General features: G+C 52.4%; 7 protein-coding genes across 7 annotated transcripts; 3 read left to right on the top strand and 4 right to left on the bottom strand.

Annotated features, from left to right (window-relative positions):
- Positions 1–65: 65 nt before the first annotated feature.
- Positions 66–374, top strand: CCOS01_04451 (uncharacterized protein; the record flags this gene model as incomplete). Its single annotated transcript, XM_060452632.1, has 1 exon — positions 66–374. One exon carries the CDS (start codon positions 66–68, stop codon positions 372–374), a length of 309 nt encoding a protein of 102 aa, XP_060316590.1.
- A 193-nt stretch (positions 375–567) lies between these two features.
- On the bottom strand, positions 568–1,194 carry CCOS01_04450 (uncharacterized protein; the record flags this gene model as incomplete). Its single annotated transcript, XM_060452631.1, has 1 exon — positions 568–1,194. One exon carries the CDS (start codon positions 1,192–1,194, stop codon positions 568–570), a length of 627 nt encoding a protein of 208 aa, XP_060316589.1.
- Positions 1,195–1,300: 106 nt separating this feature from the next.
- On the bottom strand, positions 1,301–2,224 carry CCOS01_04449 (uncharacterized protein; the record flags this gene model as incomplete). Its single annotated transcript, XM_060452630.1, has 1 exon — positions 1,301–2,224. One exon carries the CDS (start codon positions 2,222–2,224, stop codon positions 1,301–1,303), a length of 924 nt encoding a protein of 307 aa, XP_060316588.1.
- A 1,472-nt stretch (positions 2,225–3,696) lies between these two features.
- CCOS01_04448 (uncharacterized protein) lies at positions 3,697–3,951 on the top strand (the record flags this gene model as incomplete). The annotated part of the gene is made up of 1 exon (XM_060452629.1): positions 3,697–3,951. The coding sequence occupies one exon, from the start codon at positions 3,697–3,699 to the stop codon at positions 3,949–3,951; it is 255 nt and encodes an 84-aa protein (XP_060316587.1).
- Positions 3,952–4,297: 346 nt separating this feature from the next.
- CCOS01_04447 (uncharacterized protein) lies at positions 4,298–4,411 on the bottom strand (the record flags this gene model as incomplete). The annotated part of the gene is made up of 1 exon (XM_060452628.1): positions 4,298–4,411. One exon carries the CDS (start codon positions 4,409–4,411, stop codon positions 4,298–4,300), a length of 114 nt encoding a protein of 37 aa, XP_060316586.1.
- Positions 4,412–5,728: 1,317 nt separating this feature from the next.
- CCOS01_04446 (uncharacterized protein) lies at positions 5,729–6,070 on the top strand (the record flags this gene model as incomplete). The annotated part of the gene is made up of 2 exons (XM_060452627.1): positions 5,729–5,828; positions 5,892–6,070. 2 exons carry the CDS (start codon positions 5,729–5,731, stop codon positions 6,068–6,070), a joined length of 279 nt encoding a protein of 92 aa, XP_060316585.1.
- A 2,439-nt stretch (positions 6,071–8,509) lies between these two features.
- On the bottom strand, positions 8,510–11,046 carry CCOS01_04445 (uncharacterized protein; the record flags this gene model as incomplete). The annotated part of the gene is made up of 5 exons (XM_060452626.1): positions 8,510–9,000; positions 9,063–9,266; positions 9,320–9,535; positions 9,589–10,810; positions 10,861–11,046. The coding sequence occupies 5 exons, from the start codon at positions 11,044–11,046 to the stop codon at positions 8,510–8,512; spliced, it is 2,319 nt and encodes a 772-aa protein (XP_060316584.1).
- Between the last annotated feature and the right edge of the window lie 1,046 nt (positions 11,047–12,092).

The raw sequence follows: 12,092 nt of genomic DNA, 5'->3' as shown, positions 1-12,092 counted from the left end.
ACCCCACTCGTTACCTACCCACTTCTTCACATGCCAACTACACCTTGCCTTGACTTGCAAATGGAATGCGTTTGGTTGACGATGACTCTCCGTCACCCCCGGATAGGACGGGACCTGCGGTGGACTGCCAACCACGGCTTCACGTGGGGGAATGTGATGACGGAAGCCTCCGTGGAACCAACCCGCCTCCCCGAGTCCACCTGCTGCCCTACGGTGCCTATACGTACGTGCAAATTCGCCGCCCGCTAGTGAGACCTTGCAAGCCTGGTCCCCGGCGAATGGGAACGAGATACCGACCATCCGGAATGGAGGCTCAGTTTAATCCCACGCTGTGTCTTTCGGGGATGCCTTGGCTGCTTACCACCCGTGTCTAACAAGTTTGCTTGCCGCGACCCGACAGGCACACATTCGCACTACATATTATTACTCACCCCTCGTATTTGGCCATGCTTCGTGAGGTCTCACTGAATGATAACATCAAGATTTTAGGTAGGGACCGCGAAACTTTCAATTCGGGTCCGAGCGTGTTTCTCATGGTAGCTAAGCTCGGCGTTCGTCGCCGACCGTTCATCCGCCTCTCGCCCGGGCTGTGTGCCCGCAACTTAACCCCTCTTCCAAGTCCGGCCTGTTGTGAACTCTGTACCTATCGCGGCCGCCTGATAAAACGCAAAATCCATGCTTCCACCCACTTTCAGTCTGTCCGGCCGTCGGTACAAGCCCGTCCTCAACCCAAAGCTTTCGCCGCGTGACAGCCAGCGATGTAACGATACCGAAGCCTTTCCCCCTCTCCGTACGCCGGACATGAATCCATGTCGAGATCTTGACACCATCAACATTCTCTGATGGGCCGCAAGCAATAGCCAGGCATGTTCTTTTCCGGACCAATCTTATTTTGGAACCCGAAATCTTGCAATTTGCGATTGTCCTCCTCCATATTCCCCATGCCGTTTGTAAACTCCTCGTGAAATTGCAGTTGCATTCCGCTTCCGTGATCAAATGTGAGACAACAGTCTCATGTGCATGTGGTATGGAGCTTCCCCGCTCAGTGTGCAGCCGCAACCGGGCTGCATCACAACCAACCGAACGCCACGTGGGGTTGAGCCGATAGAAAGTGTTCCCCAGCTTAAAAAATAGACAGGGATAAGGACGCTCAGAATCTGTGAAACGCTTGATGATCTTTTGCTCGTTTTCCATATGGCGAAAATCATGTTCTTGTAGTGAAATGCCATCTTTGATGGGGCTTATTACGATGGCATGATGGTCAACATCAGTCGTAGTAGCCGTTCCTGACGTGGGCTTCTCAGTCCATGTAGAAATCGCCCTTGAGAATGCGTTCCTGGAAGGCATCCGGCTTGGGTCGCTCGGGAGCCTTGGGCTTCATAGCAGCCGCCTGGGCGGGAGGAGCAGGCATCTCGGAGACTGATTTCTGACGATCGTGGGCGACGCCATTGCCGGGGCCGCGAGGAGGAGAGGATGAAAGACCAGAGCCGAAAGAAAAGGACGCTCGTGGTCCCTGAACAGAGCTCTCGGCGCGAGATCTAAGCTGCTCGGACCAGTTGAAACCTTGGTCTGGGCGAGAGAACACGTCAGAAGATGATCTTTGCTTGTGTGCAATGCTTGCCTGTACAGTGCTGCTAGATCGACGCCTGGCCGACGACAGAGCAGCAGCGATGGACGAAGTATTGGTCGGTGGCGTGGAACTCGCAACCGAACCAAGACCTCGTGGAGAGTGCACACTGCCACGTCTGTCGAGGGCAGCAGGAGTGCTAGGCACGGGAGTGGCAGAAGCAGAGGGTAAATCATTACCGTTTGAACCCGGACTTCCACCGCCATTGCGCATGGTGCGCATTGCCTGAGCTCCGAAGCTCATTCTGCGGGTGAAGGGAGTGGTAGGTGCTGTGCGGGCGTTGGGGGGAATCTCCTCCTCGTCGATTGCATTCTCATCGATGGAGTCGTTGGAGTTGGTCGAAAGACTTCCCCGTCGGAGAGAGTTGAAAGCACTGGCACCAGTGGGCGAAGTTCCAGTGAGGCCGAGACCGGTGGTGACGGAGAGTCTCCGTCTCTGAGCATCGCTGGTGCCAGGGAATGCACCGCCGTTGGAGGTAGAGTTGCTTCTGAAGAGACCAGCGATAGCCTGCTGGGTGACTGATCCACGTCTCTGGCGATGCATTTCGTTCGGGTTGTTCTGAGTGTTCTGGTTGGAGTTGGAGTTGTCGTTGGACATGATGGGCAAAAGAGATAGTAAGGAACGAATTGGGGGCTGTAGTATATGTAGTCGGGGATATCGGTATGTCGTGCGTCGGGTTGTTGTATGCGTTTAGGTAGTCAGAGGGTAGTCCAAGTTGTGTTTCGGAGGTGCGTCTTGCGTGGGGTGAGATCTAGAAAGAATCGAAAGAGGGATCGAACGGGGAATCGTTCGACAGGTGCGGATGTGTGGAACAGGGTGGTTATATATCGAGGTGGCCGATGGACTGATTTGGGGTGACACTAGGGGCGGGTTACAAAAGGTTGATCACAAGGGAAGGGCCAGGGATGGGATGAGCGTACCTCTGTAGTGCGCCGTGGAAAGGTGTCGATCAAGGGGTTTGCTGGCCTGGCGAGAGTCAGAAAGAGAGACTTATTCCGTCTTTGTGCTTCGTTTGTGCGTTTGTGCTGGGGGATCGACGAGGGAAGCGTCCCCTCTAAGCGGCGCTTCCTGCACAAGCAGCAAAGCGGGTTGAAGCTCTAAATTGAGTGACGTCGAAGCTTAGGGGGCAGGTCTTGGATCAGTGGCAGCACCCTAGGACGGGCCAGGTAGCAGGGGCAGAGAGTCAGGGAGGACCAGATTGGCAGAGTAAACGGGCTAGAGGGGGATGGCTGGTTGTTCTCACTGTTCTGTAGTGGTTTGGGTAAAACGGTGGTGTGTGCTTGCGTGCGTGTGTGCTTGGTAGTGTCGAGGTGCTTGGTTGCCGGGGGTGGGCTGCTGGCTGGTCGGCGGTTGCTGGTTGTTGAGCGGATGGCGTGGGTCTGCTTGCTCAGCCAGGACAGACAAATGGTGGTGGGATGGCGGTGCGTGTGGGGAAGAGGCGAATGCGGTGTCGGATGGTCGGTCGGTCGGCGTGCGTTTGAGGGGCCGATAATAGCTTCTTGAGTTCCAAACTCGATCTTAGATAGGGGCCAAGGGTTGGCCAGTCGCCAGGCTGGAATGCTTGACAAGCACACAAGCTGCTATCTCTGTGATGCCGTGATGAATGTGTTTTATGGCTCTGTGTGGATAGAAGTGAGCTTCTGATGGGTTGCTGATGTATTGCAGTCGTGTCGTATCCGTAGGCTTCGTAGAAGGGTAAAGGAGGGCAGCCAGGCAGATGAAAGAGGTTCGATGTCAACGCAAAGATCGTGATGTTGATGGAGAAGGGTTCCAGTGTGCGTCTGCCAAGTTGAATGGCATTGAGAAGACTGGAGATCAGAGGAGGCTTGTTTGATGGAGCCGCGGAAGGAACGCAGTTTACCACTTGCTCCTTCTATTGTGGCATCTGCTCCTGCCTGTCTATTCGTTCCTTCTCTCGCCCTCGCTCTCGTTCTTGCCGTTCGTACTATTCCTCGCCCTTGCAACACCAACGGCACCTGCACCTGCCTGCACCTCTGACCTGCACTGGTTGACTGGATAATGGTGGAATCGTGGAGGGAAGGTGCCACCACGAACCTTTGGAGCCAGAGATGGCCTGGAAGACCCAAAATGCCAAGTTCAGCATGGAAGATTGGCGCGGAGGCTACGGCAGCTCCCACACCCTCAGGGCCTTCCTCATCCACGATACCACAACCCTGGCTGCCTACCCAGCGCAAGCTCACAGACACACCACCCAATCACGGAAGGCATGGCCTCAGCGTTGCTTCCAGCAAAGACACTTTGGCGGCATTGCGCGGTACGTACCCATCTTAGCGCAGTCTCTAGTGCTGGACGTGCTGGACTAGCGCTCGCAGCCACTAGACGACCGGGTTCTGAACCAGCCAGACCCCCGCTTGTCGACGTCACCCAATCGAATGATTTGCGGGGTAATCAAACCAGCCGCCAGAGGTGGGAAAGAGCGACGGGACGTTTGACTCTTACCTGCACCTGCACTTGCACTTGCACTTGCACTTTTGACTTCCATTGCACTTGCGAGTTGCACCTGTCTCTGACTGCTGTGGAAGTCACGCCGGTCGTTCGTACTCTCCCACTCTTCGTACCCTGTACCATCCACACAGATGGTAGGAAGGAGCTGGGCTGCAGATGGAAGGATTTTAGCAGGGACTCAACACGGGAAAGAAGGGGTCCTCTTCACGTTCTCCGGGTCTCTGTTTCTCTGTCTCTGTTTGACTGCTTATGTCTCTCCCACCTGTCTCTGTCCCGGTCACTCAATTCGTTAGGTGTGCTGATCTTTTTGGGACGCATTGGGCCGTAATTATCCCATCGTTTCCTATCTGCATTTCCTGTCTTGCTTTTGCCATCTTTGCACATCTTCTAGGGACTCCTCTCTTCCTCCTGCGTGTCCTCCCCCTTGCCCCCTCCCCTCCCCCCTCGGTCTTGCATCAGAACCGACCATCTGCGGTACGTACCCCACCACCCTTTCAACGCCCATTCAGCACCGGAACCACCACCGGGACCACCACCACAATCACTGCCAGACACCCGTGACTGCAAAGATTCCCACACAACTCGCATCTGCAGACTCAGAGACATTCATCCACCTCGCCCGCAGTTCACCACGCATACGGTTGCACTCAGCGTATACCAAGCTCAATGCAGTCTACCTTCTGGACCACCAAGCACACACGCGGACAATAGACAGACGTCCCATCTCGCGTGCCATCGCATGCTTGCTCTCGCCACTTTGGGCCGTCTATTGACCACCATGGGCCCATCCGCAGGCACCATCATCTGCCCATGTTTCTGCCACCTCAAACATCTCGAGCTTCGAAAAACGAACTCTGACTTCAGACCAGACGGGAAAGGCTAAGAGCTGGCAGCATCGTCTCCAGCATGTACAAGTACCAAACTTTTGTCAGCGGGAGCCATACTCGTTCAGACTACCAACCTTGATCACAGACCTGTTGTTACTCGACAAGCTCAAAGCCTATATTCTCCTCCTCTGAACCCAAGACCAAGACCCTGGAGGTCTAGGCTGCTTTGGAAGCTTTCCGATGCAAAAGTTGCCAAAGGCGGTCACATCGAAATTCCCAATTCCCTCCTCTTCCGACCACATTATCAACCCGTAGTACCTACGCTCGTGTCTCTTCGACCAACACGAGCAGCTGTCGTGTCACCATCCGGTCCTCCTTCAGTCACGTTTGGTGTGTTGTACGTAGACTATTGGCAACCAGGCTACCTTAGCTCGACATGCCGGAATTCGACGCCTCCTCCTTCTATCTTTGACTGCGTCCACTTGGCATGCAGACGGGACCTAGCAAGTACTGCCCCGGATAGACAAACCATCCGTGAGCGACTTGCACACTGCTTCAATTGCCCTCCGCCGCTTGAACCAGGATGCATTTCAGGCGGCACGCAGGATCTCAGCGACGAGAGATTGGCGAAGCAGCCTGGTCTCTCAGCCGCTGGAGACAGGGACGTGGGCAGTGGGGGTTGGTTGGATGGCGAACAGTATCCAACTCCGTACCTTACGGATACAATGTCTTCTTCAACTCGTTGATGCACCACACCCGGCTACTCGAGTCAATAAAGTGGCCGAAGCAACGAAGCAAAGAGGGGAACATGTTTCTTTCGACGCAACTTCACGACTCGCTACATCCTCTGTCTATGCACGCCTGTATCCCACGTCGAAACTCGAAGAAGAACTCTAGCACCGCACCTGTTATATCGTGGCACACATATTGGAACGTTTATCTTCTCTTTCTTCTATTGATGCTCTACCTAGATCCCACCCCTCCCGAACCCGTCATCCCTTCCCAAGCCAACCAGAACACCGCCGACCTCCCCGAACCCTGGTTTGACCAACCCCTCTGTTCAACACTTCCCCAGACTATCCACATCCGCAGCTCCCTTCCTGACTCGTTCCTGGGATTCCCATCCGTCTTCGTCTTCAACAACGATTGACTTGGTCTGCTTCCCCGCAAATTCCGGGTCTCAGCACCAGCGGGCCCCATTTCGCACGCGGATTTGGTCCTTGGCCAGATAGATCCCCGGCCTGCCAGATTAGCCCTCCCGCTAGCAACAGGACAACCGTGAACCGTGAACCGTTCTCTGGCCACGCAGCTGGCTTATCTTGGCAGCCAGTCCATCCTGTGTCAGCCTGCCCGGATTTTGCAACCGTCCCACGAGCCATGCGTCGTGTTGTGTCACGAGAAAGCTTAATGGTGAGAGGCTTGCTCCATTGGTGATGGCTACGTTGATCAAGGTCCAACATTTCTTTTGCCAGATAACACAGCACCGGCCACAGATTTCATTGCCACCTCTTCCGCTTGTTCGCTGCGCCAAAGCACCTGGCAAGCTACCACTGCAGGTCGCTTCCCGGAGGTCCGGCTCCGCGCCGCGGTAGTGTGAAGCTCCTGGTGGACCCTGAACTCGCGGCACAGCATCTCAACCAGCCAGCAACATGTGCAACAACGGTCATGCGCCCGCATCTTCTCCAATTCCTGTAAGTTCTGTTACCCCGCCTTGTTTGAATCAAACTCCGAGGTGGTGGGCAAGAGTTCACTCGCAGGCCAATCTCGATGCTCTCTTATCTCTTGCTCAATTCGGGCTTCCCTGTCAGTAAGCATGGACTAGTGATGAGGGGTGACGAAATGATTGTCACCGAGGGTGATGTCAAGCGGTTGCGTAACCTCGCTAGGCTGTCAAGGAAAATGAGACCACAGAGATTGCCCAATCGTTACCGTGTGCGAGGGCATTAGTTCCCTCGAAGGAGGCCGTTGTCTCTGTTGTTATCTGTCAGAAGGCCTAGGTAGCTGAAGTACCCAAGCTGAGACTAGGCAATGGCAGGGTTGCAACACATCCAGGTGCCAGTCAGTCAAGCCAACTCTATTTCAATGGCGTTGGCAAGATGATCTCGCCTCAAGAAGTAGATACCTATTGTCGGATTGGAAGTCCAATTCGACCGCGGCGTACGGCCGACTGCGCAGGGGCCAATTAGGGCCCTATTTCCGATTATCGCAGCCTGCCCAACCTACGGTTGGAACCTCCTTTTTACACCTACGCAGCAGAATCATATAGTCAATTGACCTACTTCGTCAAAACCACGGTTCGAACCAATCGACCAATATCCCTGTGATAGGGATACCAACACCTATCCTATCAACTCAGTTCCGGTTTGTAGTGAGTCCTTTTGAGGGAGTCTTGACATCCCCACTCCTCGTACACACTGTCACATTTGACAAGGATTGGGTTGCTGACTGAGTTCATGAGTGAGGTGAGTTCAAATGGCGCTAATGAGTACAGGTGTACCTACTCTTTCGAGGGAAAACAGCTAGATATATACCTATCTCACCATACTTCCCTTATATCCGCCTACAAGTAATTTCGAAACAGAGCGGAAGTTAGGGGGGGAAAGCTGGAGGCGAGTTTACTGACGCAGAATGAGATAGCCAATTGCAATCTTCACAGGGGCTTGACCGGTCAGCGGGGCATGAGAAATGAGCGTTGCATGTGTGCTCTCGACCCTGTCGGCTTGAAGGAGTTCCAAAGGATAAGAGTTGGATTGATCCGGTTACGACTATACTTCATGCCACGCAGCTCTTGCACTTTGCTGATTCAGAGAGAAATTGGCCTGCCTTGGTAGCTTTTGCAATGCATTATTCTAGATTGACTAAGACAGTAAGAGACAGTCGTTGCCTGCTGATGTGAGCTTGGAGATCTGTCTTCATTTTGCACAGCGAACATTCGTGCCATACGATGCAGGCTGTGATGGAATATATAGATTTAAACGTCGATTGATTCTGGTGATCATCAGTCAATGTATCTGGCCCATGACAAGCTGTTCTCGCTCTGAGATAGGTCACATGTGGACTTGTAGATCGTGTGCAGTGGAGTGATATCTACATTTTAAACGACTAAGTGTCAACCTATACCTGCTGGCTAGAACATATGCTATCTGTTAGTATTTACGTCAGCAGAGCGAGGCCTTTCGGCCGTTATGAAGCTCAAAAGTCCGGGTGTGAACTGCGTATGTGTACGGAACGAGGAAGTTATGGGTGTAACCCACGTTGCCCACGTTGGGTGTAAGTAGAGAGGGGCCTTTGTATAACCAAGACCACATTCCAAATCCATCTTTTCTACCGTCAACATTCTAACAATCATTGCTAGGATGCATAAAAATATGTATAGCATTTCTGCACACATGGCGTTGAGATTATGTAGGAGTGTTAAGCTTTGACTCAACATCGTTGTTTCGGTCCTGAAGTATTGAGCTACGAATGATAGCATAGCTTAAATGTTCGTATGTAGTCGAATCTATGAAATTACCACTTGAAACATGTTCTACTGGGTAAGACACCCCCTTTGACTATGGAATCGGCAACATCACAAGCTGCCTGCCACCTAAGCAGCATCACTTTGAGCCATGATGTCCTTCATCGCCGCGAGTCGATCGCCCTTGATCTGGGCAATCTCCTCAGCCTCCGCCTTCTGCAACTTGGTCATGTACTGGGTGAACGCGTTTCCAAGCTTGAGGACCTTGTTGAAGTGGCTCGCGTCCGGCTTGACCCCCTTGTCTTCCGCCAGTGCCAACGCGCTCCTGACGCAGTTGCGGATTTGACGGCCGTTGAGGGGCTGCGAAGCCCAGGACTTGGTCACTTCGCTGCCTAGCGCTTTGCACTCGTCCCGTGAGAGAAGGGCCGGTGAGCCATCGCGGCGCTTGCGGCCGAGGTCTTGGATGAAGATCTTCCAGACTTCTTTGCGGAGGGGTTCGTCGAATTCTGGCATGCCGATTGTGATGTGGATTCTGGATTGGAAGGCTTGGTCGAAGGCGCCGATGCGGTTGCTGGTTAGGAACATGATGCCGTTGAAGTATTCCAACGTTCGGAGGAAGACTGCGTTTGAAGTCAGCACTTGGCCATGGTTCTGTTGATTCGGAGTTCGTAAGAAGACTTACTGGATACCAGCGCGTTTCTTTGTAGATTGTCGTAGTCTCGGTCCTGCAAGAAGATGTCTGCTTCGTCAAGCAACAGTATGGCATCCCATGCTACGGCATGGCGGAAGATCTTCGACAACTTCCCCTCGAGGGTCTCGGGGTCTGTCCCAAGATCTCCTGCGGTTACCATGTAAAGAGGCTTCTTGAATGATTCTGCAACGCACTCTTTTGATTTTATGTCAAAATCCGTTCTCATTAACCCGCTTCGGAACACATACCTGCGGTCAAAGTTTTGCCGACGCCTGGAGGCCCATGAAGAAGAATGACCAAGCCCTCGCCTTTTCCGTCAACAAGATCATGGAAATTAGTACTATGCGCGAGATAGGACTTGACCATAGCCCAGATGACTTCTTTGTACTCCGGTTTTAGGACCAGTCGCTTCCATGCATCGACTGCAAATTGCACCGGTTTGAGGTCAACGACATCGAACAAATCTTCATATCAGTTAGCTTTACTCCGAAAGCGTACGATGCTTGCAAGGACATACCCCATCTTTTGTCACGGAGACTGAATGCACGTACGACATGAGGGCAAAGCATGAGAGCCAGCTCATTCGGTTTAGTCGTTGGCGAAATGCTGTCGTAGTCACGAAACCAATTGCCCCGCGTATCTCCTACTTCTTCGGCCTCGGTTCGCCTGAGGACATCATCAGGCTCGTAACCTATCCCGCTATTCTCAGTCGTCTGAGAAATATCAGATCCTCTTCCAGCCATTTCGCTCCACTTTGCAATAGCTTCGCGTTGGTTGTACACGGTTGATGGAGCGCGGGGGAACTGGCCTTCATCCATTGCACTGTCGACCTGTGTCTGGACAATTACTCTCATTCCGGGACCCCCATCATGGCCATGTGCTTTGGATGTTACCAACTGTTGAAATCTAGATGTCGTTTTCATCTCCCAGTAGCTCTGACCTCGAGAGACTGCAAATGCTCTGACAGCATCTATATCCTCCATGAATCTTGCCGGTACGAAACGTAGTTTTGCGATCTCTTTTCCACCATGGAATCGCTTTACGTTATATGTATAAGGGAGTTTGACGAAGACGGACCGCTGCGGATTGTGTTCAATTGACCAGCAATGTAGCAGCAGCTGTCCTTGGTACATTCCCGGGGGTCCCGTGTTGATACTCGGGTAGTCGACGATGAAGCACGCGGTCTCCAGGCCCCGAATTCTGACGAAAACGGGTTCGCCTGGTGTATAAAGCATCCAGAGGTCGTCATATTGGACAAGAGTGCTGGGACCGGCCGATTTCAAGGCCTCGAGTCTCGACCGGGTTTCATGGAAGGTTGGTTTGAGAAACTCTAGGATCGTCTTAGAAATGGCAAGATTATGTGTTGAAGCTTTGGTATCATTGGCAGTTGTAGACTTTGGCGGCGCTGTCGATACCTTCTTCTCGAACGCGTCTAAGCGGAGTAAAAGCGACACATACGGTGGATAGAAAACGATTCCTCGATCTGTCGCCGGTTCAGAAAAGGGGAACGGCTCGAGGCCCCTCAGGAAATCGCTAAATTCCCACCAGTCTACCTCTATTCTTTCTGGCCGGACTTTTCCGAAAGCATCCACATGCTGGTAGAAAGTGACCTCTGGTATCTGGGCCGTATCGGTATGTTTCTCGTCTTCCGATGGCACGCCGACAAGCTGAACCGTTTTGAAGCGCCCCTGACGATCTCTGTATGATCGTAATGTGACATGGCCGATTCCGACACCGAACTAGTACTCGTGAGACATGTATCGTGGAAGAAGCCATTGCGTTAACATACTTCGTTGATTTCTCGAGAAGGAGCGGAAGTATCGGGTTTCTTCCTACTTCCACTTTCATGTGTTGTCATATGAATCGACGGAGCTGGAGACTCATCAATCTCGCTACTGGGAGAATCTCGGTAACTGCGGTTTGCGCGCTCATCTGTTTCGCTAAGGCCGTGTGAATTGTCGGATCCTGAGTGCATGGCGGCGGGTTAAGTCGGAGTTTTGTCAGTCAATGAGTCGTTAAAATCCAGAGCAATCTTTCCAGTACCGGTAGATGGCCCATTGGCTATGCAAGCTGTTCATTTATAGCATAATTGCCTCTAGCTCGCCTAAATGCTCGCTCCGTAGGCGAGGCTACCGTCTGTAGTATGTTCTCGGCAGGCACAGCTTATGTTATTGCGACTATCTTAGTGAAAGACAAATGGAATCGACCAAACCAATCGATCAAGTGTGCTGTGGAGCAGTTTCTACCTGTAATATGGTGTGCGCATGTTGAAGCAGGCTTTGAGCAGCAGCCATCCTGCATCGTATGTCGTATGACACCCTATCAGGCCGCGTACTCCGTCACCTCTATTTCTACGACTCGTAATCTTCTCAAACCACTCATGTGTTGCCAAAAGCTCTTTAAATCTGATCCCTTCCTATTTCCCTCCGAGAACATGCCTCCAATATGGGCGAGCTGCTGCGCTCCCAACGTTTCAGTAGTTTCATTGGTCAGCCTGATTTATTGCTGCTACATAAGCTGCATATGTGCGCTGCACCCAGAACATGGCGCTGTTTAAGTGGGATCAGGTAGTCCAAGTCTTGCATATGTACATTTCAGGCAAATAGTACTTTGTGCTGCAATAGTACTGACGACAAGCTTGGCAGTCATGCAGATTACGAGGGCATGCACCGTGATTGATGAACCCACATCTTTCCTCAACTGGCCATTTCAATGCTCTCTTGAAGACATCGATTTGGCTACCCATATTTCTCTCATAGTGTTTGTTATAAGGGCGTTCTCAAAGCCATGTCTTTGGTCGTGCACTGCTAAGAAATCTCATGGAGATAAATGTCGACCGCAACATGAGCAGCAGGTTATCCAGTGTCAGCGAGCCCTCAGACCAGAGTGGCTCTCTGAGGCGAACGATCAGGCTGGGCCATCCACCTGCAAAAACACTCTCCAGGCCACGACTTCGTGACGGGAAATTGAGTCAACTTCTCGAAAAGACCAAGCCACAGAAACGCCAATCCATGGAAGAGG

This window comes from Colletotrichum costaricense (genome assembly GCF_030867565.1).
Source record: "Colletotrichum costaricense strain IMI 309622 chromosome Unknown Scaffold_4.1, whole genome shotgun sequence".
Classification (NCBI taxonomy): Eukaryota; Fungi; Ascomycota; class Sordariomycetes; order Glomerellales; family Glomerellaceae; genus Colletotrichum; species Colletotrichum costaricense.
Note: the sequence above shows the minus strand (reverse complement) of the source record. Positions and strands in the feature narration are given on the sequence as shown.